Genomic DNA, 27,792 nt, shown 5'->3' on the forward strand with positions numbered 1-27,792 from the left:
GATAAATATAGAGCTACCTCACGCTATTTGCTCATACAGCGTCAACGAACGAGAATTTATTGCATCCCTTAGGACACGCAGGAACGTTTGAATCACTCTTTTTCTTTCACATGACGAAGAATATTTCATAGAGCAACGATGTACAATTTTTGTTCGATACGATGGATTTCAAATGTCTTTTATCAGGAAAAGATATTACGTTATTACGAAATAATTAAGAGCTATTCGTATTAACTTTATCTTGGGCAATATTGCATAAACTTTGGATATTTCCACTAAATCTTTTTCGTTGTTAATATTCAACCTCGTAAAACCAGATATGAGCACATTTTGCCGATATTTAGAAATATGTCGAAGAACATCAAACTATCTATCTGTATAACGGTCATCGTATAACAGAACATAAATTCTTCTTATTTAAAAAGTTACCGGAAGATCTCCAATTCGGGAAAATCTATGAAGTAGCTCTCAATCTAGAAGTCAAGCAAATTACAATTACAAGTTCGAAACTGCACGTTCTCTACGGGCATTAAAACAGGAAGGCATCGAACAAGATTAGCATTATAGATGGAAAGATTATCGAGGACTACTGATGCTATCAATGCTTGTTGTAAAATTAAAACTTTTCTAACAGAGAGATCTTAGGGAGATCTAGGTAAAGGTCTTAAATTTCGTTTCGCAGCAGGGCTGCTGATATTCGATATCTCGATAATTGATCAAATTTTCTTTAATACTGTAACGTACATACGATAATAAGTATCTACAATGATTGTACAATTGATATTTCGTAAGCCCGATGAGCTTAATTCTCCTCACGGCGGGTATCTCCACCTACTTCGCGGATCATCGATGTATCTTTCGGATAAGTTGTCGATTATAGATGAATCACTGATGGTACAGTGGTTCTTTTATTTTTACATTTGATCCATGGAAAATTTATATCCAAATTATCGGTCGATCTTTAATCATGCCAATAGAAATATCTTTTATCCTCTTTGTTATCTTTTGTTATATTTGTTGGATATTTGATATTTTTGTAAATTGCGACAGCGTACTTAATTCCTATCCTTGTAATTTATTAATTCGTCGTAATTTATTGGAATTATTTTATAATTATTTATTTCGCACAACTTTTGATAATTTTTAGAACTTTTATAAGTCCTGATAGTTACAAGATCTTGCCTAATATTATCTTTGAGAGAACAATATCTGACATTTTGTATGAATTGTATTATTGATTTTTCACTAAAATTGCAAATGACCGGAACGTGTAGAATTTGAAACATGGATATCTCTTAAATAAACGAATGCAATTTTCATTCGAAAACAAGAAGAACGTGCAGCAAAAATAGTGGGATCGATAGCTGCCGGAGCTGCTGGCTAATTTTAAACTCTCCGTCGACCATTTTCACAGTTAATTAGTCGGTTGCAGTTTCTACAGACTCTTTTCACACTTAGGATCAATCGTACTTCGTTGCTCATTGATCCTCTCGGCTATATTTTTCACCTAGCTAAAGAAATAACCTTTCTTCTGCCTAACCTCATATATATTTCATTTTATTTCACTTAAAAATTGTTGCATTGAATATATTCTGGTATATTCCTGTTTTAACCACTTTAAAACTCGATTCTAACAGCTATTCCCAGAAAAATATGAAAGACGTTTGCAGAATAAAAAAACAATGACATTTTACAATCTTTATTCCCATCGAATAACCGACAGGTTACAATACATCTCAAGTGCAAATTTCCTGTATTTTTCTTGTCGAAACTAATACAACAAAGTTACACAATGTATATCCATATAAAAGCAAAATGGACCAGGCAAAGAACGACAGAAGTAAAGAGAGAATGGATGCAAGATCACGGATTTCCTCGCTGATTCAATTCAAGGGTGAATCGGTTAATTTGCAAGATATTCGACTTACCTCGTCCCGTAGCAGGTGGAGATACCTGTCATGAAAGGGAAATTAAGGTTCATCGTGCCAACAAAGTGTCAATCTCACGATGGCCTCCGTCAGCCCACACGGGCTGCACACGCGGTTCTACAACAGCGAGTAAAATACAAATACCGTGTTCGCGATGGTCAATGCCACGCAACGTACACGTTTCACGTGGGCAGAGACTAATGGTGACCCATAAGCGCGGATCACCGAACGGAGTAACAGTCCGAGCAACCTATCTGAGCTTGGTAATCTCGATGCCAAATGCCATACACGCTTTACTGCCACGTGATTAATGTTTCCTATTGAAGCTAGGACGATACTCTTCCCGGTTAAAACCCCGAACTTTACTTCTCCTACTCACGGACTCGTGGTTTGAGCTTGTTATCGATATTTAAACGAATATCTCGAGCAGGACACGCTGCTGTCTCGCACGAACAGTTGTCAGTTTATCCGACTGAACGCTGTTATTTATCATCGATATGTTCGCGTTGATCGATCGCGCGCCGGTTCGATTGGCTACGAGGAACGTACGTCATTTGAACAAACTACGTATCTTTTCCGTTTCAATGGGGCTTCATGTTCATCATATCCCAAAAAGCTATCTATAAATACTTTTAAAATTAATCAATCAATACGAGAATGTACTTCCTGAATACAGATTTTTAACTACAAAACTTTTTCTATTCATAGAACAAGAGAAATTGTTTCCCTAATTATGTAAAATTTTGATTAAAATTATCTCCTTCGATAGATTTTTTATGAAAAAAATTCAAATTTGAGGTGATAGAATTAGGTAACAGAGGGATAGAGTTAGGTACATATCATAATGTGACATATATACTTTACATGATTTATGAACCTACCGGCACCTTCCCGTTCGTCTTTTCCACATCGTTGTTCTCCAACAGGGGTGCGCTGCTACTCTTTCCGCCCATCTCCACACTTAGGGGTTCCGGTTTTAGTTGAAGACTCGCCGCGGAAGGGGACGACGGGGCTCTGGGAGGTGTTTCCAGTAATTCTCCAGAGCTTAGCGAACTACTCGCTGTAGTGGACAGACCTGTTAAATAAAATATTAAACAAATTATTCATTCATGAAAATTGTCACAGAACGCTCGAAACGTAGTTACTGTGAAACACATCGTTCGCTTTAAAGAATCAGAAGAAGGACTTATCAAACTGATCACAAAACAGTTAATAAGCTTTAGTTCTTACAGGAATATGAGACGATCTTGGAGTATTATGAAATATGAGTATTATGAATAACAAGGCGAATTTTTAATACATTGATGGTGCATCGATATATGTAATATTGGTGATGATATATGTAATATTTAAGAAAATGGACTTGATCATTCCTCCTGAAAGTATTATACATATGTATACTAATTACTACAGTAACACGTCTCTTTATTTCCTTTTTCTATCTTCATAGAAATCTACACATCTTCTCTTCTCTTCATTTTCTATTCCATTATTCATACTCAATTCTATTATTTATATTCTTCTTGATTCTTAATTAGCTTTCACTGTACATATACAAACATTACATAAATTTTTACTTTATAACAATCCTTGTAGTCAACGATTGGAGCCAAGAAACTCATCGCCATTTCAATAAAAATCAGAAATACATAATAGAATAATTACACAGCATTTCTACAAACTTATTAAAGAACCTTCCTACTTAACCAATATGTATACACAACTGATCCCCACCCCTATTCCTTCATTACATCTCACGCAGCAATACCCACAGTCGCAGATTCTTTCTATTTGCATTCGCTGGAGGGGAACGTAGATTACCATCGAAACCTTTCCCCAGCTCGACGAAGAATTTTTCCCTCGATTAAACGTTGCGGCTCGGTTAATTGCTTCGCAAACGGACAGGACAAAAGCGGTGTTTGACTTTGCAGAATATTGTCTCCTCGAAAACGAGCGGCATTGGAACCGTGCAATTTGCATGTCCGTTGAATGCACGACGTGTTTAGAGGCGCGATTAGCGCCGTCCACGCGTCATAGCACGTTAATGAAACTCACACAGAGGCAAATTGGTCGGCCGAGGCGGTTTGATCCTCGGCAGGGTGTCGTCGAGTCCGCTGCTGCTGTCCACTGCGTCCTGCGAATATTGGTCGTCGATTTCCTTCGTCTGCGTGTGTACGCTCTCGCGTTTGATCCACACGTCCTGCGAATGTTTGTCGTTCCTCGAGTTCAACTTCGATGGCCGCCGCCGGATCCTCTCCCAGGTCTCTTTGCGGTGACACTTGCTGGAGGACGGGGCTGTGACCGAGAAGATGACTCTTTGATGATGCAATGAAGCCTTGAGTGTTCGGGCGTGTTTGGATTAGTATAGAAGATATGTTTATCCGAGGATAAGTTAATGTGTAGTGGCCCACCAAAGTATTTAAACACTTGTAGAAACTTTTTATGGACATAGGCGAATGTAGGAAAACATATAACACATTGGAATTTTAAATGAAATATTAAGTTGTTATATATGAAGTGTCAGTTTACTTTGGAATAGAAAGATGTGTTGATGATCTGAAGATAACTTAATTTGTGATTCGGATATTTGGGAGAACGAAGGATTGAAATTTGAAAAGAAGATAAGCTTTCGTTATGATGAGTATGCTTTTGTCCCGTTTTATCAAAGTAAGTTTATTAACATGTTAATAATAATAAAACCAATCTTAATGTAAAACCTCCTACTGATTCTTTCTTTACTATATGGTAACATTAACCTGCCATATAACCCGGTATCAAGGCTTTTAATAGTACAAATTATTATTATCTCAATATTTTAGAATTATGAGATTGCGAATGTTTATGCAAATTCAAGTTTTTATGAACAAAACTAAGAAATGTAAGAAAAGATTTCATTCACGAAAAATTATAGTGATTATTATACCTTTGATATTTTATATATTTCCGTATATTGTATATATTCTTTACTTCTTCACATTTTACAATTTCTCATAAATGCATAAACATTCATAATCTACTAATTGCATTAATTCATGCAAATTTTGACGAAACACACAAAAACCATAAAACATTTCAAATTGCACGGTTAAATAGCTAAGAACGACGTTCTCGAGGAAAGTGCACGCAATACATAATTTCATTTGGAGAAACAATAATCGACTTACGCTTAACTATCCGTCGATCGGTGCTTCTAGGAGGACTGGCGGTGCCGATGCCGCTCTCGAGCGGAGATGCTCTGTCAGTCGTATCCGGCGACAGGCTTCCGGAGGAAATCTCGTCCATGCTCTGCAGAAGATCTTGCGACGACGACGACGATCTATTGTCGTCGTCCACGGTGTCTTGCGGCGAGCCAGGGTCCAATGTGCTCTCGTCTTGCAACGATTGCGAATCCATTTGCGATTCAGCTGCGAACATTCATTTATAGACCAGAATAATAAATCCATCGGGCAAACATCCATTTCTTAATGTTTACATTTTTGCCATTGAAATGAACGCACGATTGGTAGTTGAGGATGAAAACTGATTAACAGGTTAACACTATGAAAACTGGCTAATTACATGATTAACTTTTGTTTCTACTGGGTTTATGAAATCAATTGTTGTAATTACGGACAATTATGATGAATTTGGTATCTATTGTAAATCAACAGGATTGTATACCATTTCAAGCTTTATTTAGAGTTTACTATATTTTCTTGCAGCTCGTTTTGTCAAAAATAAGATATACCGTATTTATATGTGTGATTTGTCTTTACTCATTTCTAATTCAATTTCAATTAATGAACTACGAATAAACAATATTTTATTAGAGATCTTCAAATCTGAGAATTGAAATACTAATAGATAATTTATAAAGGAAAAGAAATCTTCTCATTCCTAAATGATAAAGCATGATAATTAACAATGTTCTTCTAGTTCATACTTTCTATTTGAAATCCATTTCCTGAAAAATACACTTTCTTGAGTTGCATCGCTCTTCTAGCTATCAACGATATACGTATATAACATTAGTTAATGAAATCTTGAAAGTAGCCATAAATAAATAAGAAAAGAACATGCTATAAATTCACTTCTTCCGTAGGTTATCGTGTTTTATTGGCACTGGCTATTAGTTGTGAAATACGGACAGAAGTAGAAGTTCAAATAACGACTTGACGAAGCAGGAAGAACGCTCGAATAAACGTGAGAGTTACCTCGTGGAGAGTCACAATCACTGACCCATGTGAAGCTGGAACTTCTCGAAATAGCTGGCGAAGTTTGCGTCGCCATGTCGGCACAAGTAAGCGAATCCATCGGTGGGCTGTTCGGACAGCATGAACCAGAGCCATTTCGGATCTTCGATAACAGGGATTGAAGAGAAATCGGTAGCTGAAAGTGTTTCACTTCGTTACTCGAAGCACAGATTTGATCTTGTTACCTGTAATGTTCTACCGTCGACTTTCTGCAACCGGTGCTCATCGAACAAATAAATCTAATTCCGACTCATTGAACATTTATTTTTCAAAATTTCACTTTCGCGTGTCTATATTTATTAATATCTCAAACATTGCTGGTAAAATTATTGAAAATTAACTACGTCCAAAATATTATATAAAATTTTTTTGTGAAAACCAACATCAGATCTATTAAACTATAATATATGCTATATTGAAGTATATAAAATAATTAAAAGTATATAATATCAATTTTAAATATTATTTTAATATTAGCGGTAATCCTAAAAACAAAAATTCCGAAACCTATCATTCTGATAGGTTTGATAGTTCCATTGATATATCGTAGTTCTATGAATAAAAAGGAAAGTAAATGTGACGCATACTATAGCTCATGATATTAGAAACGAATCTTCAAAAAAAGAAAACAAAAATTCATAAATGCTCACCGAACCAGATCTAGAATTCTGTTCATCCAATATTTTCTTCACGTCCACATTCTCCACTCGATCAAACTTTCCACTATCGACGCTTCCTATTGAACCAGCGTGGTCGTCTTTCGGAAGATCGCAGCTAACACCTACGTCGTTCCCTCTCGATCTCGAAAGCGAGAATTTTTTCAAATCTACAGGACTAACTTGTCTCACATCCTTATCAGACTCCGACAATCTTTTCGCCGATATATCTGAACGTAAAGTCAACGGCGAAACGGCTCTTTTCTTCGAAAGACCTTTGCAATTGATTCGGCCATTCTTCCCCTGCAACGTGTCGTTCTCCATATGAAGAAAATCTTGATCAGGTAACGAGGAGACTCTGACGAGAACAACATCCTCTGTATTCTCGTGAAAAACAGGCGCATGTTTCTTCCACAGAAACTTCGAAAATGGGGACTTTTTCTCCTCCGTTGGCGTGACTGGTGCCGATTTAGGCCCGTTACCGTCCAACGACCTCGGTCCAGGCAAATGTATTTTATCCTCATCCAGGTCATAGTCGGGATCCATCGCGTTTTGGTCGTCGTTGCGCCGAATTCTAGCCAATCTCGGCACTCTCCTCCGTTTCTGGTTCGCCAAATTCATCGGCAGGCTAGTCTTTCTGTGGGCGTCCAACCGCTGTCTCGGTGGTAATTTCGCGCTCGACTCGTCTTTATCCATGTCGATACCGAGCAAATTGTACGAGCCGATCTGCGAAGGTCCAACTGTTTTCTTTTCATCGACTTCTTCATTGGTCTTCGAACTTATCTCTACATGTTTCTTTGGTTGGTCGTAACTGTTTCCAAGGTACTTGGCGCGCGAATCATCTTCTTCCTCTTCCTCCACCGCACGTCCGCGATCCAGTTTCGACGATAGACTAGAAGTATTTCGATCGATCTGCCCGTGATCCTCCATGAAGCTCGTAAATGATGAATTATTTGGCTGGTCGTAGTCGGTGTTCAAGACATCCCTATGATATCCTCGTTGATATCTATGTGCAACGATGATGCGTTGCAGATCTTCGGGTAAGCTTCCGCTCTTTCTTCGATCGTTCTCCGCGGAAACGATCCGATCCTGTGGCTCGTTGTAGTCCGAGCTCAACAGGAAGCGATAGGCTGTCTCGTCGCTGAACAACTTTCCATTTCGTCGATCACGGTTCTCCTTGTTCGGCCGAGACGATGATCGATCGGTGCTCGCCTCGCACGAGCTTCCAACGGAACTCTCGCTGTCCGATATGCCAAACTCGTTCAACAGCTCCTTGTACTGCACGATCCTCAACTCTTCCTTGTTCCTCTTCCGCTCCAGCTCTTTCGTCAGCTCGTTGATTTCGTTCGCGATGATCGTGTTGAAGTTCGACCATTCGCCGATGTCCTCGACGGCGTTGCTGGTCCTGCCAGCGGAGTTCTGTCGTCTGAACGCGAAGCTTTTTGCGGGAAGCGATTTCACGTTGCACAGATCGGTCGTCGCGTAGCACGTTGCCTGCACCGGCGCCGTCTGTGGGGGATACTTCGGCTCGCCTGTAATGATCAGGGGAGTCGACGGCGCTGACTCGATGATTTCACCAATCTCTTCCTGTTGAACAGAAAGTAGAGTACGTTAATGATACGTTAAGGGCAACGGATGTTTGGTGGGAGAAAACCTTGGAGGTTTGTTTTCAAATATTTATGGATAATTGGAAGTATGAGATTGGTGAAATTAAGATCGATGAATTTCTTAGAAATATTACAATTTTCATTAGACACAATTTTACAAACAATCTTTTCTGGAATAAATCAGCATGGCTGAAGCGATTTGAATAACTTTTTGAACTTTTCAACCACCATCCAAAAACCATTTTCTATTAATTTTTAAATATTGTTATATCCCTGTTACTATACCTCTTCGCTAGGCAAGAATACAATCAGAGAAGGTAACGAGTAGAATGAACTTATCATCGCCAGACACGAAAACAGCGAAGAAACAACGACATTTAAATGAAAGGAAACCATGTACGGCATATACATAGCCGTAGGAAGAGTTGATGAGATCGACATTGGCATTACAAATCCTTCGAGCCTCATTTCTCTCGATTATGTTACAGCAACCGTCAGAGATCAATATTAATATCCGGAGAAACGGTGCGTCTTGCAACTTAATAACAGCGCCTCGCATAGAACGTCAAACTGAAATGTCAGCTAACGAAATCACAATCGAATACAGATTGCAGGCTGAACGTCGAGGAGATAATAACAGCCTATATACCTAGATACAGTTTCCTACTCTGTGCAATGTACATATTTCTAATCCTTGAAAGCAAAGAAAACTTCCAGTTGCAACGCGTCGGTATCTCATCGGCTACCATCGCTGATAAATCTTAACGCGAGAAATGGAACTAATTCGTTTGAAATAGCTAGTGTTGAAATCGGTTCGACACGCGTATAAAATGGTTTATAATGAAGTAGTTATGTTGCTGACAGTAACGACACGAGCCTCGATGATCCTAATATACGTCGTAGAACGAAAAATCGAATGAACGAATGTTATTCTTTTCTCATTATTCTCAACCGACGTTAGCTTACGGCTGGCCATAGAAAGTGATGCTTCTAATTTATGAGCTGATCTTCGCCGTAGACAAGGGTCAATTAACCTCGATCACCGGTTTAGAAACCTGTTCAGTTTGTACGACACTTGTTCGACTTTTCTACTCGTTCGACGCCTGCTAATCTTATGGACGCGTTTACTGATCGGTGTTGCCTCGGTTTCATGACACCGTACCAGCCGTAATAGAAGTGATTTCGAATAGTTAAAAAGGTTATGTAAGAGATAATAACGCGGCATGGTGGAGAACTTGCCCGGTTAATGATGATATAGTGTCTAGCTGGCGGCAAACGCTGTAACGAGGACCTTACGTATCGCGCCGCTAACGTGGAAACATGAAATTCACGTGTAACTGGTGTTGCTGATTTTAATACAACGTCGCTGCACGTTCTGAAAACGATATTTATTGCATCGCCACGAGTTATAGACTCTGATGGATCTTACTGCTTTGCGTTTACTTCCGATATTTCGATTTTTAAGTCGCTTTCACTTTCATGGTTTAAAAAATGAATCTATTTTCGTAGAGTGTTTTTTATTTATATTGATAAGGTAACAGAGTGCAACTATTTGTGCAAATTCATATTTTTTAACAGTCATAAAGAAATGAAATTTGAATGAATTTCTTCGTGTCTTACTTTTTATATGTTGGCAATACCATACCGCAAACTTCACTTCTGATATTTTACATGTTTTTGTATAAGTAAATATATAAATTACATTTTAATAAATATAATATGTATTTTACGTATGTAAATACACAATCTATAAAATTACCTGTTTCGATATAAAAAAATTACAAAATGTTCAAAATGTAGGACACGATTTATTTTCCTACAATTAAACATTTCGATACAACTTTCTCTCCAGGTTTTGACAGTTTGTCAAAACTGTTAATTTTCACCTAGTGCGAACGAGGCTAAGGTTCCATCCATCAAAAACTTTCGAACCGTTAAAGTGAAACACTAGAGAAGCTAGTATCTCTAGCAACGAAATGAAATAAAAATAAGAAAAATTTTTCTTTGTTCCAAGCTCATTAATCATTAACTGCATACTTGTAATAGAATCCACATGCAATTTTAGAACTTACAAGTAGTCAATGAGCCGCATCGATCTCGTGCGTTTTTCCCCGCCGAATGCTTGTTCGTCGACCCAATAGTCATTTCTCTCATTAGTACAGTAATATTTTCATTTTGCATCATGTCAAGCATCGTTATATATTTCTTTAGAGAAACGTATTCCATGCTCTGTTTGTTCAACCCCTTCAGTAATATAGTCATACATACACAGATCCACGTTTTATAGTGGACAGCGTCGAAGCAAAGATTAGAGTAAGGAGTAAAGCGAATGTCTATTTAAGTCCTGTTTCTATATAAAAACCGGTTCATAAAAACCGGAATTTGCATTAATATCTAGAATCTACCTATTACGCTAATAAAATTTGCTCTGCGTAGGTTTTCACAAACTTAATTTAATACAAAAAAGATTAATTTGAATTTACACTATTCGAGGGCAATTCGACTGACTCACGTTTTATAGTCAATATAAGCGAATCAAAAGATCGCATCACCTTCGACGTACCAGCGATCTATCAACCACGCATTTTGCTCGCTATGGCGCGCGTAATGAAAAGCTTGATTAAACCTACTTGCGGCTAGGTCGAATTGTGATCTCGCGGCTGAGATACCGAGGTGCTGATACGCGCGTCTATCATTAATCAAACGAGCGAATAATATTCGTGCACGCGTTCCTTCTAAAGAGATCCTTTTAATGCGCCGGCAACGCGGACCCATCGAACTCGAGATGAAACTGAAAAATTGCCTCTCCTCGTTCGATCGTCTTCGTATCGCATCTTTCACCGTGAATTCTTTTTCCACCTGCACAAAGGAGCCTTTTCATTTGTATTTATTCCGTTACGAAGGCGCGTCTCGATTTTAATTACATTCTCTTATACGTCGGAATTGGACTTCGAATTATCTTTAAGTAACTGTAAATTCAATTTATACGAGCTTACGATCGACACACGGCCAATTCAATGGCGCTATCGTTCGATGATATCGATTGCAATCCCTGCTGCGAGGATGGACGGTATTTTAACATCGAGAGATCTCAGAAGCGGACTATATAAGTGCCTACCTTTGGTTCGTTCGTTGGACTCGATCGTGTTATCTGGTACGTGAATTTTGTTCATCGCAAAATTGCCATTCACTCGTCCTTATATTGAATGGAATCTAATTATTACACTAGCTAATCGAATTTGTAGCATTTGAAGGATTTCTTGGAAATCTGTTTCTCAATCGCTTTCGAATTATTGAGCTAGAAATTTGGATGATGAAATTTAATCATCAAAAAAAAAAATTAAAAAGAAATTAAAGAAATTTAAAGAATTGGAAAAAAATTAAGGAAATTAAATTAATATTTTAATCGGATTTGCTCCATTTTATAAGATTTCTTGGCAGTTTTATCTTCCATCGTTTCAAATACCTCGTTCTCCTATTTACTATATATTGTCAAGCAGATTATAATAGAATTCTATTTATTTGAACCTATCGTGGAACAAACAGCTCGTGTACCTAATAGAATTTGATTGATTTTCCTCGTTATTCACAATATCCAAATAAGTAGCTTCAATCGACGGGAGTTTAATTGAAACATTAAGGGTTATCTAACATTTTTGCAAGATTTTCACTCAACTTAAAATATTCATTTCTGTCGTTGAACATGATGACTATGGAAAGAAATACCAAAAATTTCTTTTAATATTTTTCTCGTTACTAATTCTTTTGCCATGTAGATTATACAATTCTACGAAGTTTGAAGAAATTTAAGTACCATATTTACTGCACTATTGCGCTTCTTAAGCCAAACTTTCTATCTATTATCATCGATTTGTATAATTAGTTTTTGAAACTATTTGTTTTTTAATAAATTTTTATACCTATATAAAACAATACGTACTTTAGATACTATAATTTACCACATTTTCAATAATATTGCATTTATACTATTTTTATACATTATTTCACTGGACGCATAGCGAGTTAATTAAGAATTACCTACAATTTCATTCCAGCAGATAAAATCCAAATAAATGAAATTTTATCGTGAATATTTTCTAACAAAGAAATGAAGTTCCACTGTAAAATTTCATTACGCAAAATAAATGGAATATCGCGAAATGGTGCTTCACTGTAAATGGAAATTGGACAAACGAAGTTTCACTGTAGTTTCCATGGACAATTGCGGTCAGATGCATGAATTAAGCGGCTGCAGTTGCGTCAGCGACGCATCGAAAGGAGAATTAGTGGTCTGGTGCGATCGTTTAAACGGTAGAAAGATAGATACATTGGAGTACAGATTAGTCACCGATAAGAATCCGATGGACAACGCAGTGATAGTTATATTCCGTTGTCCCACGTAAGTCAGCTGCTGGCTTCGGGCGCACAATGCAACACCCGTGTCAGGACAATGGGAAGCTCGTGCTCGATGATTAATCGCCAGACTGGTTATAATAATGCGAACCCGCAGCCAGAGAAGTAACTATGGTTTTATTGCGATAGGATCGAAAGCCGAGACTTCATCGCTACGGCATGAGAGATGTTCACAGGCTGATCGTAATTAGATGAATTGTTTAATTTGTTGCAATTTTATGATTTCTTTTTTTAAGAGCCTGTATTGTATTAGAATGTTTCATAGGCAACAAATAGCCTAGCGACTGTACAGAAAAATGTAACGTGAGTTATTGTAGAGGGGCTTTACATACATTAACCAATTTTTTAAATAATGGCCTTGTATTAATATCCATCTATGCATAAGATAACTAGATTGGGGTTAGGTTGGGGTTACATTAGATATCTATAAGATAACTAGAAATTATTTTTTTATTCTTAAATAAAGTAAAAGAATATAAACTTTATTTCGAATGAAAACCATCAAAGTATCTTGTACTACACGAAGAATATGAAGATTTCTTATGACTAAGATTATTCTTCCACGACAGTCATTGTCATAGCAATTAAGCAAATAACCACCTTGCGCAAGAAAATTCCACGGACGTTTCTCTAATCACTTCGTTATCCGTGCAATCTCGAGCAGGAAGAAAACGGTCGCTAAAAGCACGCGAACCGAGCTTTCACATAAATATCAGCTTGATAAATGCACTGGCGGCCGCATTATGGATGGAGAATATTAGAATGGAATCGCGATGCCGATTGTAGGCGTGCATCTGGTTGAGATTAAATGCAATACCAATCAAGACGATTCACAAGCACTTCCGTGTCAGACAGTGGAAACATTGCGCCGTTTTAACGACCGACTTTCCTTTAATTGTCTTTTGCAATCAACGTTCAAATTGAACGTTTGAATTTGTGGTTAGGTAGAGGATAAGTGAAACCACGGTGAAATAAAACCATCTACCTTAAAGTTTCAATACCAATGCGTAACCAATAAAAGTATTCGATTGGAAACATTTATAAGATATTGAGAGATGAATTCTATTAAGTTCAATAATAAATGTTCTATAAACAATTGCAACTGAAAGTAAATATAGAATTTCACAGAATGCACTTTGCAATCTGCTTAAGTATCGTAATGCACAAGTTGAGTTATGAGACATAAAAGATTCGATATTTTATTTTATTATATTTTATGATTGTATAAGGCACCAGTGTTATACACTCGAATAATAATTTTTAACTTTTCAATTTACCGTGGGACCTATCAAAATGATTGAAAACCTCTTCGTTCGAAGCTGCAGTATTAAAGGATATAAATTTTAAAGTGAAATGCCATAGGGTGCTTCGAAGCCCCTTTGCAGCTGTTCGAACAATAGAAAATAAATTCAACCTGCTCTCTGTAGCGACAAATGTGAGAAGCGAAAAGGAAAGTCTCTTCTATCAAAAGGGGGAAAGTGCAAACACGAGGTAATATATTATACAAACGAAATTAAAACCAATTATATGTGCATAAAGGCAGCATTGTAACGGTATTTCAAACATTCTTTTCAAACCATTAAGTTTTCCTCTTTCTAAATACTAATCTTATCCTTTAAAATCTAACAAAAAGCATTAGTTCGTTACTAACTATCACTAATTATCAGACATTTAGTATATTCGAGACGTAGAGTATTTATGAAAGTTTTACGTTAGCATATATTAATTTTCTTTTATTTTAACCCTGGAGGAAAGGTCTCCTTACAACCAAGAAACTTTCTGTACCTTTTTTCCTATTTCCTTCCTGTCATTCTTTGTGTCTTTCCTTTTTTCTTTTTTCCCTTACATACCTTCATGCATTTCCCCTTCTTCCTATTTTCTTTTCCTTTTACCTATTCTCCCTTCCTTCTCTTCCATTCTTCGTTGCGATATAGGCCGCGAATATTAAATCTTATAGTGAGCGCGTTTTTCACATTATATGCATTTTGCATCCTGTATATCTATACACTTCTAAATTCCACATACATGCAAATGAATAAGCATCTACAGTTTATTTATTACCTCCTTTCTATGCATCTTCTGCCACCCTTTCTTCTTTTTTTTCTATTCCAAACCTGTACCTTCTTTCCCTCTTCTTCTCCCTTCTGCATTTTCCCTTCTTTCAAAATACACACAACATATTCCAGACATTTCGGTCAGATTCGAACCTATTACGAACATACTTAATCCCATCTCTAGCTATAAGATGAATACTGGAAGGGGGAATGAAATAGTTGGCGAGCGAAGTCGCGTTCAGTTATTAAATCACGATTGTACGTGATTCATAACGGTGCTCGTTGGGCAAACGATAAAATTTTAAATACACCATTGTCCTGATCGCTATTAGCGACCACGGTCCCGCTCGTACATCACCGCGTATTGGCGTACTCACGACTTGCGCGATATTTTTCTTCATCGAGCTTGTATATTTCCGCCTTTAGCTGAGCACAAATAGAGATATCTAGGCATACTGCTATTATGGGAGACGCCTACAAAGTCGACGATATTACGAAACGGCAATATCTTAACCTCTCTCGAAGGATATTGGCTCACCTATACCCATTAACATAAACGTTATTTAACACGCTCGCGCTGAGAATGCGTGCCAATGATCCTACTTGTACAACGTCATAAATTAACGATATGTACTTATGCTATGAAAAATATCTCTGTTTATTCGCTTATTGGCAACACAATTTTCACGTTTCAGATAATGCTTGAGATTTTAATAAAATAAATTTTTAACCCGTTACACACTAAATTAATTTCGTAGCTGTTAGTCCAGTAACATATACAATTATTATTACTCGCTGTCTCATTGTTTCATATTTTTTGAGAAATCATACACCGATACTCAACACAATTTCAAACCATTGCCTCTAAAAGCTAACAAACAGGCGTTACACGAATTCCCAGATATAGATAACAAGAAATAACAAGAGAGTATTCAGTGAAACTTCCTGCAAGAGGATGTAATGCATCAGTCACCGGCCGATTCGAGTAACACACAAACGAAATAATTAGAGGTCCGAGGACGAGAAGACAAGACCGCGAAGTGACCTTTCAATGTCTACGGGGATTTCACCGTGTGTCGGGCCGAATCGGCCTCCTTTAACTCGCCACGGTCTTGGCATGCGACAAAGAAAAATTAATAAAGAAATATCCGGAGACGCTCGTTAGAAGAAGCGGAATCCGGTTGTGAGGAGTCATTCGTGTACGAGAACCGCATCAAAGTCACCAATATACAACATCGACCAGTCCATTAGAGTTTTTATTAACGTCCACTGGTGAACAGAGAGACAGCGTGGCCGCTAATGACACCGATCGCTTCCCGAGTCATTAGTTTCCGCGAAATTTTCCCAGGGGCCGTGTCATCATACCCGAAGCAAGCTTCACGAAAGAAGAAGAAAAGATAAAAAAGAAAAGAAAGAAAAGGTATAGAAACACCGTTTCCAACAGGAGAAAATAGAATTTTTCAATGTGACACCTGTATACATCGGCAATTAGCGCAATTTATTTACTTTCACGGCTTAATTTAGCACCTTCGTTAGCGTATTTATCAAACCGCATGGAAACGTTTATATCGTCGTTAATGCGCGGTTCGCTTATGGTGCTTTCTTCCAATAGTATGTTCGTTACGATTTGCCGCATAGAAACCTATAATCGCATGTCTTTTATCGATTCCTGGTTGTATCTGGTGAAAAGTTGTTTTTAGTACGTTTAGAAGAGGGTTTTACGATCGGGACATTCTTTTTAATTGAAGAGATGACAATTTCTAACAGTTTCAGAGGATATAAAAATGTTGAAAATATATATAGGCAGTTAATATCAATAGTAGTAAACGTTTCTATTGAGTGCTAAAAATCTATACCTTTTTCTCTTCTAATAATTATTTGATACAAATGACCTCTAATGTTATTTAGATATAGAGCTGCCTCCGTTTTTCTCGAAAAAATAAGATATAAATAGGTCTCTTGTAACTGTTATAAAAACCGTATGACTATGTTATAAAACTGTATGACTATAGAAATGTTAAATTGGACTAAAGGCATGATTTTCGATGATATTATTCTTCGAGATTTCGATGATACTATTGATATCAAATAGAATTTCGTGTTTTTATTACACTCGTGTACAGCAACCTACCAGCAAAACGAGGTAAAAAGGAATTGAATTAATACGAAAGATAATCACCGATTTAACAGAACATTAATTTCCGGTAAATGAATATTAGAGGATTTATAGCGGCGCATAAATTATCGACTAACTCCGCTTGTCCCAGTAACAGAATCATTGCATGACAGCTCAATCCTACTCAACGTGCAAGAAAACGTCCATTAAATTTCCATCAACCACTGAAAAATGATTTCACCGCAGCCGTCGTTCTGCACTACATTTCCAATGGGGCCTCTTGATCGAGTTTTTGCGCAAGAAAATGATATTTTCATTACACTTTCACCAACAGATGACGACTGATTCTCGACGATCGGCAACGTACCATACGTTTCAATCAAGAATGTCCGTTTCCCCTTCGCGGGCATACAGAAAGACGAAGCTGTGCACGATCGTTTCTGGAAAACTAGGACGTCATTCGGTCTCTAGGGACGCGACGATCATCGCTTCGAGACTCGTCCTACCAGCCCGTGACCTGCTACGTTTGAAACTTTTTTCTTTTCTCTACGATGAAAGCCGCCTGCTCGTCGAACGTACAATATCGGAACGTTGTAGCAAGCTTTTGAATTTTGATGATCAATTCTATCTTGACGCTTGGCCTCGACGTGATCTGAATCACGCGTCACATTGGTAGATAAACGAATTTTGTGCTCTAGATGGGTTCCTTGTCGAGATTTCTATGGATTCTTAGTTCAAATCTTCGTAAGAACAGTGTCAATCCGATTTCATGGAAGTATTGTTTGATAAGATTAACAAGACTAGAAAATATTCAGAAAGAAGAAAGTACAGTGGAATTTTTCTGATGTGGAAAGTTTATACAGATCTTCAAACATAGAAATTCATTGTTTTCGTTATCCGAATTAGAATGGAATGAAATTCTGGTTGAATTTATGAACGTACATTCTTGTAATTAGACTATGGACGTTTGTATAAAATATTTAAATATACAAAAATGTACATGTGTGCACATAATACAACAAAATATCCAGAGTGGACATGCTGTTCGTATTATATTTCCTTAATTGTATTCATAAAAACAAAAATTTGCATAGTCATTGGTACTCTAATCACAGGAGACACTAAACGTCATTTGTGTTGTAGTCAAAACGAAACTTTCAAAGGAGGTCCCAAAACTTGAGAATCCAACCAGATTCTCAGGCTAACTCAATATATCCAGAACTAAGCTAACTATCGATCTTCCCATCAGCCCCACACACTCAAAACTAGCAACTCATACACTGCAGGAGATTGACAAAAGTTACAACATCGAATTATGCTCCAATAAAATACCTACACTAATTGGTAGATAAAAATGTCGTTAAACGACACGGACGGAATTAGTCAAAGCAAATCAAGGTTTCAAGCAGCAGTTTCCCAACTACAGGGGCAACTAAAATTTATAAGCGAGACAGAAACTCGTTCGAGCTTAAGTTGCGACACGTAAGACGCATTCCAGGCAGGAACACGCGTCGTCGAAGAGTCGAACGCTCATTCGTTCGCGTGGAAACATTAATCTTCCATGTTCGGTGAACGATCGACATCTCGTGTCCAGCACCGTCGATTATATCGTTAAATGCGGGGCGCCACGCAAGAAAATCCTCAGTAGTATAGACGTTCGTTGCACTTGTTCTAAATCTCGAAACGAAACTGGAACGCGATTTACTCCGGGGACACGAGCGAAGCGCGTCATCGTGTCTTCGAGATCCGCTCGCGTTCCATCACGGCTAAAACGCGACGAAAGCCAGTTTCTGCTCGTTATGCAAGTGTACTTTTTTTTCTATACACTCGTTCAGAAAATTCTTTCGGTTAATTGATTTTGCTCTTGGAGTGCGTGGAATTTTTAAAATGTGTGATGTTCTTCAACGGTAGCTTGGTTTCTAAGTTACGAAAGGGAGCATAAATTGTAGGTTTTTGATATGAATTAATGAAGTTTTTAAAGATTTAGTTTCTGAAAATTTTTTAGGCTATGAAGGAGAAAAAGAAATAGGAATGCAAGTGGGGTTTCTTAGTATTTGGAAGACTGGCTGACATTTTTGTTTTAAAGTATGGTATTAGCGATATTAACTTTATAATACACGAATTTTTGTTTGGTTTGCTCATCGAGACACAAATAGTTAATATATTCGGTGTTTACTAAAGTTCCTCATTACCCTTAAGAGGAGTTCGCATTTGGATAAGTAAATTTGGATAAGTAATTCAGATGTAACTTCTTAATTTCTTTTGGAAATACGAATTGCTTCGTTAGAAATTAAATGGAAGATTTAACTGAAGTTCAATTTAACTCTCTCAACTTTCTGATTAGAAATAAGAATAGTGTGATGTGTTGGATCACATACTTAATCATACATATTGCAACTGCCTCATATAATTCCAATTACGTCTTTATAACGATATGAATGTATTTCGATGTTATTTTGCGAAATTTCAAATGAAGGTGAAAAAAAGGCCAAAGGTCTATATTATCATTGCATTCTCCGATGTTCTCAATATCAGGGTGAAAACAATGGGTCACAAATTGTAAAACGAAAAATCGATCGACAACAGAGAAGCGAATCCGTTGAAAACCCCCATGGAATCGTGCAATTCACGCACGGCTAAAAATCCATTGGATTTCACTTTGCCTTTTCGTTATGTCGTTCATCCAATGAACCAGGCTACCCACGTTTAGTCACGCTTGCCAACTGGAAGATAAAAATGCGAAAACTGCAACGACAGTGAACGAATTCTAAAGAGAACCAGAAAATTCTAATCATTTGCCTTGTTTCTTCTTTTCTCTTCCTTGTCTTCTGTACTTGTGCTGCGTGAAACACGAATAAAAATTCAATGAACTTTTTATTTACGTCCAAAAACAAGTCGAATGGACATAACATGAAACAATTTTGCGTGTCTTCAATGGATTTGCCTTCCATCGAAGGCAATTAACGAATGGCACGACGTATAATCGCTTTCTAATGATCAATGATTCGAGAATTTACATCCAAACTGCCAATAATGTGAAGGCTTAGATATTTTTATTGCAAATCTTCTTAATATTGGGTACACCTGATTTAATGTGGGTCATAATTGATAACAGGAAAAATCTAACGGATGATGTTGACCTATCAAATTCGCCTTCCGCAGAAATAACATTACATATAGTGTACACCAACCTAGTTTAAATATGTCGTAAATTCTAAAATGAGAAATCGATACTTCTATACGGCAAGTATTTAAATTTTTTAAATAAAAGTTGGTCGTAAGCAGAAATAATATAACAAGATCCATGAAACATGAAACGAAAGATGGTCTGAAAGCAATGGTAAAATTGCACATTTCCCACCGTCACGAAATAAAAATTCGAAGCAATTTCTCGAGTACCCTAGGCAAATGAGACCACGATCCGTGTGACCTGTTGGCATGATACATGAAACAGCATTTTTTCCTTCCTTTCGATATTTTTCGCCTCGAGGATGAACGAAGATCGTACCAGAGAGGAAAAAGAATCTCGTCGATAAATTTTCACCAGTTGTCATATCATGATATTTTATTGCTATTCCGACCATAAAACAGCCTTATGACGATCGTGGTTGCATTCATCTGCGTCTATATCAAACCGGAACTTCGATGAAAGTGCACCGACAGATCTTCACTTGAGTTTCCTATTAGGATTTACCTTTGACCGGTTTCATCGCAAGTCTCTTTTAGTCTTCTTTCATCGAATGCAATATCTGTTATTAGGAATGAGAGTTTGTTTTTTTTTTCATTAAGTAACGATAGGTAAGTGATTAGAAATTTGTTGTTACGACTTTCTTGGAGCTATAATGAGGTCTAAGAATTTTCTTCATGGTATTCTTGTAAGGAACAATCTTTCGTGGTTTATTGCTTGATTTATGTTTTCATTAATTTATAACGTTAAAAGAATTATACTTTTATGCTGGAAATATTAATATTAATATCGAATATGATTGTGATATTAAGTTGATTAATAATTACTGGACTTTGGAAGATTATATATTTATAGAAAAATTGAAAATATAACATTGCATAAGTATCTGTAGTCTAACAATTGCTTCTAATTTTTGTTAAAAACATGTTTCTCGTTCCTTGCTATTTTTATTTTACGTATATCACTTTATTGATTTCGAGATACGTCAAAAAACATTAATTGACTTGTAGGGTTTTCAGTGAAGAATTCTATAAAACAGTAGAATTGTTCAAATAGTGAGAAGTTTAACGATCGCTTTTTCCGCGGTGCTCGAAATTCCATGTAACAATAATTGCATTCCTTGTCATACAAAAAAAATCGATTCGCAAGTAACAAGCACCTTATAGTTTTAATAATTCGATTGTCACGCGTTGATTTATAAAACAGAAATGATACACTGTATACTAAGAGCGATGATAAAATAACGGTAAATGTTATAAAGCATAACGATTATTCTTAATTAACCACGTGCAGAAATTACACCTAACAGACGGCCTGTGAATTTTATGAATATCAGCATTGTCATAAAACGCCATTAAACGCTCATCGGTGAAACAATACTCAGTGTTCGAAAAATCGAAGAAAAATCATTTGATGCGTCTTGATTCTTCGTAACGATAAAACACCTTACACAGGTAGATAGAATAATATAAATAATGTCGAGAGCAAATATAAGATACGATAACGTGGTTGCTCTTTAATCTAGAATGATTTGTCGAAATTTTTCTTTTAACAAGAGCTTTTCAGAAAATATTATATATAATAATAGAAATATAAAATACCATCATTTTCTCGCCAATATAAAAATCAGGAAATCACCGGAAAACGTGACATTTCGCGTTCCCATCCAGAAATATTCAATAAACAATATTACACAGAAGCTACACAACGAAGGAGAAGGAACTTAAATTTCGTGCTCAGTTTCAAGATCGATCATCTCGTGCGCGCACCGACAGCCACAACTAAAAATGTAAAGTATACTTTCAACTGCGAGTATTACGTAAAAGTCTTTTCAATGATTGACCTTAAACCCCGGTCCGTGTATCGGTTTCAGAATGTGTTACAAACTCTGCAATTGAGCGCATTTGTTTGATTATGTATACCAGTTCTTTCCGATCTCTTTTGCGCACCCGGTTGCATGTAATGGCCTTCCTGATGGCAGAGCAGAAGCATAATGCGATTATAGCCGGCGTACCTCGTAACACAAGGGAATACAACGTGTAATTTCCGTCGATGGCCGATAGAAAGCTGAAAGAGCTGCACGGTCGACCCTTCACTGGCCGCGTATAATGACCAGCCTGACATGACGCGATCATCGTTCTTGATTCTTCATGACGAGAAAGTGTTTGGGGTGTGTGCCATTCTTTCTTTCTTTCTTCATTTCCTTTCGTATTTGTACCAGGTTTATGCTGTTTGCTGTCACGGTCACCAATAAGGTACACCTTTTTGTCACCGTGGAAAAAGAATGCGTCTGTCCTTTCTTGCGTTATACGCGCCGTTTTTATTTATCTGACAATTTGCGATGATTCGCAGATTCGTTCGCGTGGGAATTAAGGACAACCGCTTAAACGTGGAGGAAAGAATTTGTTCATATTATTGGTAATATAAGAGAATAGTTTAATAAATAGACATGTATTATCATTCGGATAATGCAGCTAAAATACCCATTAGACGTACAATAATAATCAACTCGCAGTAATTCAGAGTGACGTCAGTTATCGGATGGAACATTAATTTCAAATTTTTCTTCAAACGTTAAAGCAGATGATTAGGCCACTGAGTGTTTTATGAATAAATAAGACATCAAATCCGTTCTTCTGCTATCTAAAGTTGCAAGATTAATACCAGACATTTTGCAGATATAAATTTAGCCAAATATCCGCCTACTCGCTTATCTTTCCAAAGTTTTTATTTCACCCCCGAACGACAGAAGCAAATAATCGTTCTGTTTTCTCCAAACCGATCGAAACCTGGTATCCATTTCTTCATATAGAATTCAGATACAAAAGGATCGCGGCCTACGCTGCAGATTTCTTGGTAAAAATCTCGAATCCCCTTCGCTTTATTTATCGATCTGGTTTTATCGAAGCTGCGCGGCACGTCTGCGATGCGCTCACGGATATACGCGCGCAACCACGGATCCGAGCCTTGGGTGCGTATTAATGGGTCACAGCACGTGTTCCCCGTTCCGCATATGAGGCGCGTCCGCGTACACGTATGGTAAACGGTATCTTATCGGTTTCGAAGCTACGGGCGTCGTGGTGCATGCTCGGAGCATTTTAGCTGCCGACACCTCCCATAGAACAATGTCCCTCGTTAAAAGACTTTCACACGGAACCTTATGTCACGTATGGAACCGAGACTGGACACGAATAAATCATTGCTTTCCGTGGTACGTTCGTGGAATATATCGTTCCGCTACGCCGTGCTCGGATATATTAACAGGGAATCGGTAACGATCGATGGCTTGAACGTCGTCGAACACATTGAGGATTTGCATGATGTATAAGTAATGCTGCCTGTTGAGAGGAAATAGAGAGTCGAGACGTAATATAAATTAATAGTAAATCACCATAGGGGGAGGTTGGCAGAGGTTAATCTACAATGAGATGAATTTATTAGCAGGATATATAGGACTGTGCGAATATTCATAGTTATTAGGCTACATGTGATCGTAAATTTATATTATGGTAACTGATTGTATTTTTACGAAATAATTGGATATGGTGTATTTGTATTTTGTATGTATTTTATATAATATTTGGATATCATGTAGATATAAATTTGAGATAGCATAATTATATTTTGATCTCGATAAAATTCAACATGAAGTTGGAGAGAAAATTGAAAAAAGGACGACAAATTCTAAACATCTAATCCGCTTTGTTTAGTATCAAACACGTAACTACTTCTTTTATTACTGGATGCTAGATACCTATTACTACTCCTAAATGCTATACTAAAACGTACTAAAACGAAGTTCTTCCAACACTATATAACCATGCATCACCCTTGCATTATGCTTTCACATCGAACGCGTTGCAGGTAGAAGGCAATTAATTCGTCATCACACGCATAAATCAACTTAAACGATTTAATGATATCGCGTCGGGAGGACTCGCTGTGCTGCTTCCTTCGCTCATTTATCTTCGATTCCACTCCCGCGAAGTCGAAGTCTTTCCTTGAATTAAAGTAACACTCGCGGCCGGGGGAGTCCCATCGAGAATAATTCGTCGGAATCGGAACCTCCTCGACAGCTTTCCTGCCTTTTTACGGGCAAACCAAGGATCACGGCTCATCCTCGGCGCTTACGGTTTGGCTATCGGTGAATCAAGGCCGGCCATTTCATCGTCGGGTTATAAAACCTCTTAAGGAACGGCAACCTGCTTCCGATGTCGAAGATAAAACGATTGAAAGCGAGCAACCTGCGCTTTAGTGTAAGAAGACAGTAATCGACAACAAAATATCGGATCGATCTTCCAACTCTTTGACGTTAGAAGGGAGAGCTACTTGTGTTCACATATTCTGAATGATAAGAAAATTAGTTTTTTGAGCTGCAAATCTTGCGGGCATAATAATTTGTTTATTTAGAGATTTTCTATCTTTTCACGTATTCTTTCATTTTTCTTAAAAATAGAGCATGTCATATTTATATTTGCAGTTGATTTATCTTTATTTGTTTCATTTCGTAATTATTAACATTTTTTATTAAGGGACTCGATCAATGACTTAAGTTTATAATTCAATTGAATTTTCAATTGTAGCAGCAGATATTTTAAAAATAAATGAGTTTCGGAAAGTTAATTACAGTCGTTACTATGAATTCTTCTCGCGAAATAAAAATTTTATGTTTATTGCTGAAAAATTATAGAAAAGATTGAATTCTTTCCTACGCCCACTTATGTTCCCATTTTGTATATAATTTAATTTATCTCTGCATAATTTTATAGGCATTCTCGCTCAAATCATTCGATTTCACCATCGTAATACGTGGCATTGTAAAAATTCATCATCGCTAAAAAAAAAAAACTGCGGCATTTTCAAAGATTTATTACACGCAGATTTAGAGCTTCGAAAGCTGCGCGCATTTGACGTTGTATATCCACTGTTGCGGATCGCCTAACGCGAAATAGGAAAGATAAATTGGTTCATGATGAATTAATATCTATGACAAACTCGATTCTGAAATAAGAGAGCATTTAAATAAAGCGACTCTTCGTGAACGACCACGGACACCGACGTATTGAGGGTACTTTTGGATCGTTTTAATTTTGATTTATGGTTGTTCGTTTAAATTGTTGCGCAGCCGAGGAACGAAAACTGTTGGAAACCGAGAATGGCCATTGAATATCACCGATGACGTTAGCAGTTGAGAATTTGACCATTTTAATTGGCTTAATGAGTCACTGCGGCCACTGGCCTCAAACAATCCTAAATTATTCTAACACGTAGAATATTTGGAGGACTGTCATTGGCGTGCATTGTGGTTCACTAAAATTTCGCTGAATTTCATCTTCGACCAACGTTCAATAAAATGTGCCAGACTTGGTCATAGCATAAATAGAATTTGACGGTGAACTCTCTGGTGAAATGTGAAGACCTCTGGAAGTAATGTCGATTCATATAGTGTTTTGTTTAATTTTATCACCTGAAAATGCTACAGCTACAATTTCACAAAAGTGTATTCTACAAAAATTGTATAGTTTTATGGTAGATAAAAGATTGAAAAGTATTAATGAGACGAGAAAGAAGATAAAAAGAGATAACTTTTCCTTAAATAGGAAAAATTGCTTGTATATAATAACCGTTTTGAAGACGAATTCTATACCCTATAATACCAAATTCTTAAAGATCATCGAAGATTGACTAAACAGAATTTTTCCTCTAATTTTTGACGCGGACATTATCAGCATGAAACTTTAAATATTTATACTTAAAAATATACGCAACACGTACATGAAACTTTATTTTAAGAGAAATATTTCTGTGATTCCCAATCTATTCTGTAGTTATTTACGTACGTTCCTAGTTCTATATATCCTACGTTGTACTTCAATTTTATTAATTACAATTAATTACAAACATCACAATGCCCACAGTAAAGTAACTATAAATGTATCATTAAAAACAAAAGCTTCGTGCAATTTGTTTCTATGTGTGTCCGTTTCAAAATGTTAATAAATACGATCCAACAAAGTTGTCGAATCAATGACAACGACAACTGAACGTTCGTCGAAAACCCACGCAAATTTCAAATGTCATAGCGGTGCACGTAAACCTTGCAACTTTCTGCCACCACTACCACGTGTATTGTACACGCAGGAAATGAAGTTTTTAGACGTTGTCAATTCCGCTTTTGTACCCTAGTAAAATCGTTCAAACCGATGACATTTTGTTTTACAACGAAACTTAACCTTTAAATGCATAGTATTACTCTTTGCCAGTTGATCTGGTCCCATTCAACGTTGATAGGCGTCCTGATCCTATATTTCTTAATATCTAATTCTTTCGTTATGTATTCTGTATTCACAATATTAGGTTATAAAATATCTATGTAAACGAATAGATAGAGCGTTTATCAATAAATAAATTAGTTTTTGTTTTGTCACTTTTACGAGCTATAATGCAAATGTTTTAATAATATTCGTAACTATCCCTTTTTATATTTAGACTAAAATAATTTGGAAATAATATTATATAATCATAAACATAAGCAATTTATTATTTGATATAATATGATTAACGATATTATTATGTAATATAATACTTCAGTCTTAATTGCATTTTCACTATAATTAATTTCTGATTTGTTTACATACACGTTCTGCACATGTCGCAGCTATTTCTTAACTTTTTTAACTTTTTTGTCAATTAATATAGCTTATTAGCTTCCATTTTATCGTTTCATTGCACATAAACTAATGGTTTCAAAATATTTTATATTTCGAGGAACTATACATTTAAGAGTTAAGTATTGTTTTCGTTCGTGATAAAGTCGTAATCCGTTGGCGCGAATAACGACGAGTCTCTACGAAGCATTTTACAAGATCTCATAATATCGTTTACAACCGTTTTCCACGTTTTACAGCGTTTGCTGTAATTACATGCTACGATAACCTTAAAGGTATAACGCGTACGTTCGAACGATTGCTAAACACTGGCTAAGTTTCAATGAATTTTCACGTACTCACCGTGAACACATAAATCTGTTGTAACTCTTATTCCCTTTAATTTCTACGCTTCGTTAATTGCACGTTTGGATTGTATAATTCGATCGTAGTTCGCTGACGATAGGTAACACTGTTTAGCTTCAAAGTTTAAAGAGATTGGCAAGGACAAACGAACGAGCGGTTTGTTCGCTCGATACGATTAATCGAATTAATCGGCAATAGCGACCGATCTGCGTCCGGCAAGGTACGCCAGAAAACTAAAGAATCGCACCGGTGCGTGGGGACGGCCTTTCGCCAGTGGTACGAGACCAATTCTCAGCCGGTTAAAAAATGGATATGTTGTAACTGGCTACGAAAACACGTGGGGAAAAATTTATCGATTGAATAATTCATAGGGTTATCTTTTGCACATCTAAAATTAACGCAACATACGTATAAAGGTGGGTTTAGACCAAACGAGCGAATACTTCTTTCCATTCTTCCCCTCGCGTTAGTAAAATTAAAACGTAACCGAGCATTGCTTCGCTTAAAAATCGAACATTCCGAATGCTTAAAGAAAGCTCCAAAAATTTTGATTTCTTGATCGTTGTGACGAGTCCGAGTGAAGACT

General features: G+C 36.9%; 1 protein-coding gene across 2 annotated transcripts in view; it reads right to left on the reverse strand.

Annotated features, from left to right (window-relative positions):
* Positions 1-27,792, reverse strand: part of LOC117209702 (rho GTPase-activating protein 7) — a 351,526-nt gene that overhangs the window by 220,181 nt on the left and 103,553 nt on the right. Inside the window, exons 3-7 of one of the 2 annotated variants that reach the window (XM_033451991.1) lie at positions 6,811-8,403; positions 6,122-6,296; positions 5,093-5,332; positions 3,984-4,223; positions 2,810-3,003 (exon numbers count right to left, since the gene is read on the reverse strand). In XM_033451991.1, coding sequence (XP_033307882.1) covers positions 2,810-3,003; positions 3,984-4,223; positions 5,093-5,332; positions 6,122-6,296; positions 6,811-8,403 — 2,442 coding nt within the window. The remainder of the gene's footprint in view (positions 1-2,809; positions 3,004-3,983; positions 4,224-5,092; positions 5,333-6,121; positions 6,297-6,810; positions 8,404-27,792) is intronic. The other variant, XM_033451992.1, reaches the window with a different exon arrangement.

The sequence above is a fragment of the Bombus bifarius genome, unplaced genomic scaffold (assembly GCF_011952205.1).
Source record: "Bombus bifarius isolate JDL3187 unplaced genomic scaffold, Bbif_JDL3187 scf7180000008190, whole genome shotgun sequence".
In the NCBI taxonomy this organism is placed as follows: domain Eukaryota; kingdom Metazoa; phylum Arthropoda; class Insecta; order Hymenoptera; family Apidae; genus Bombus; species Bombus bifarius.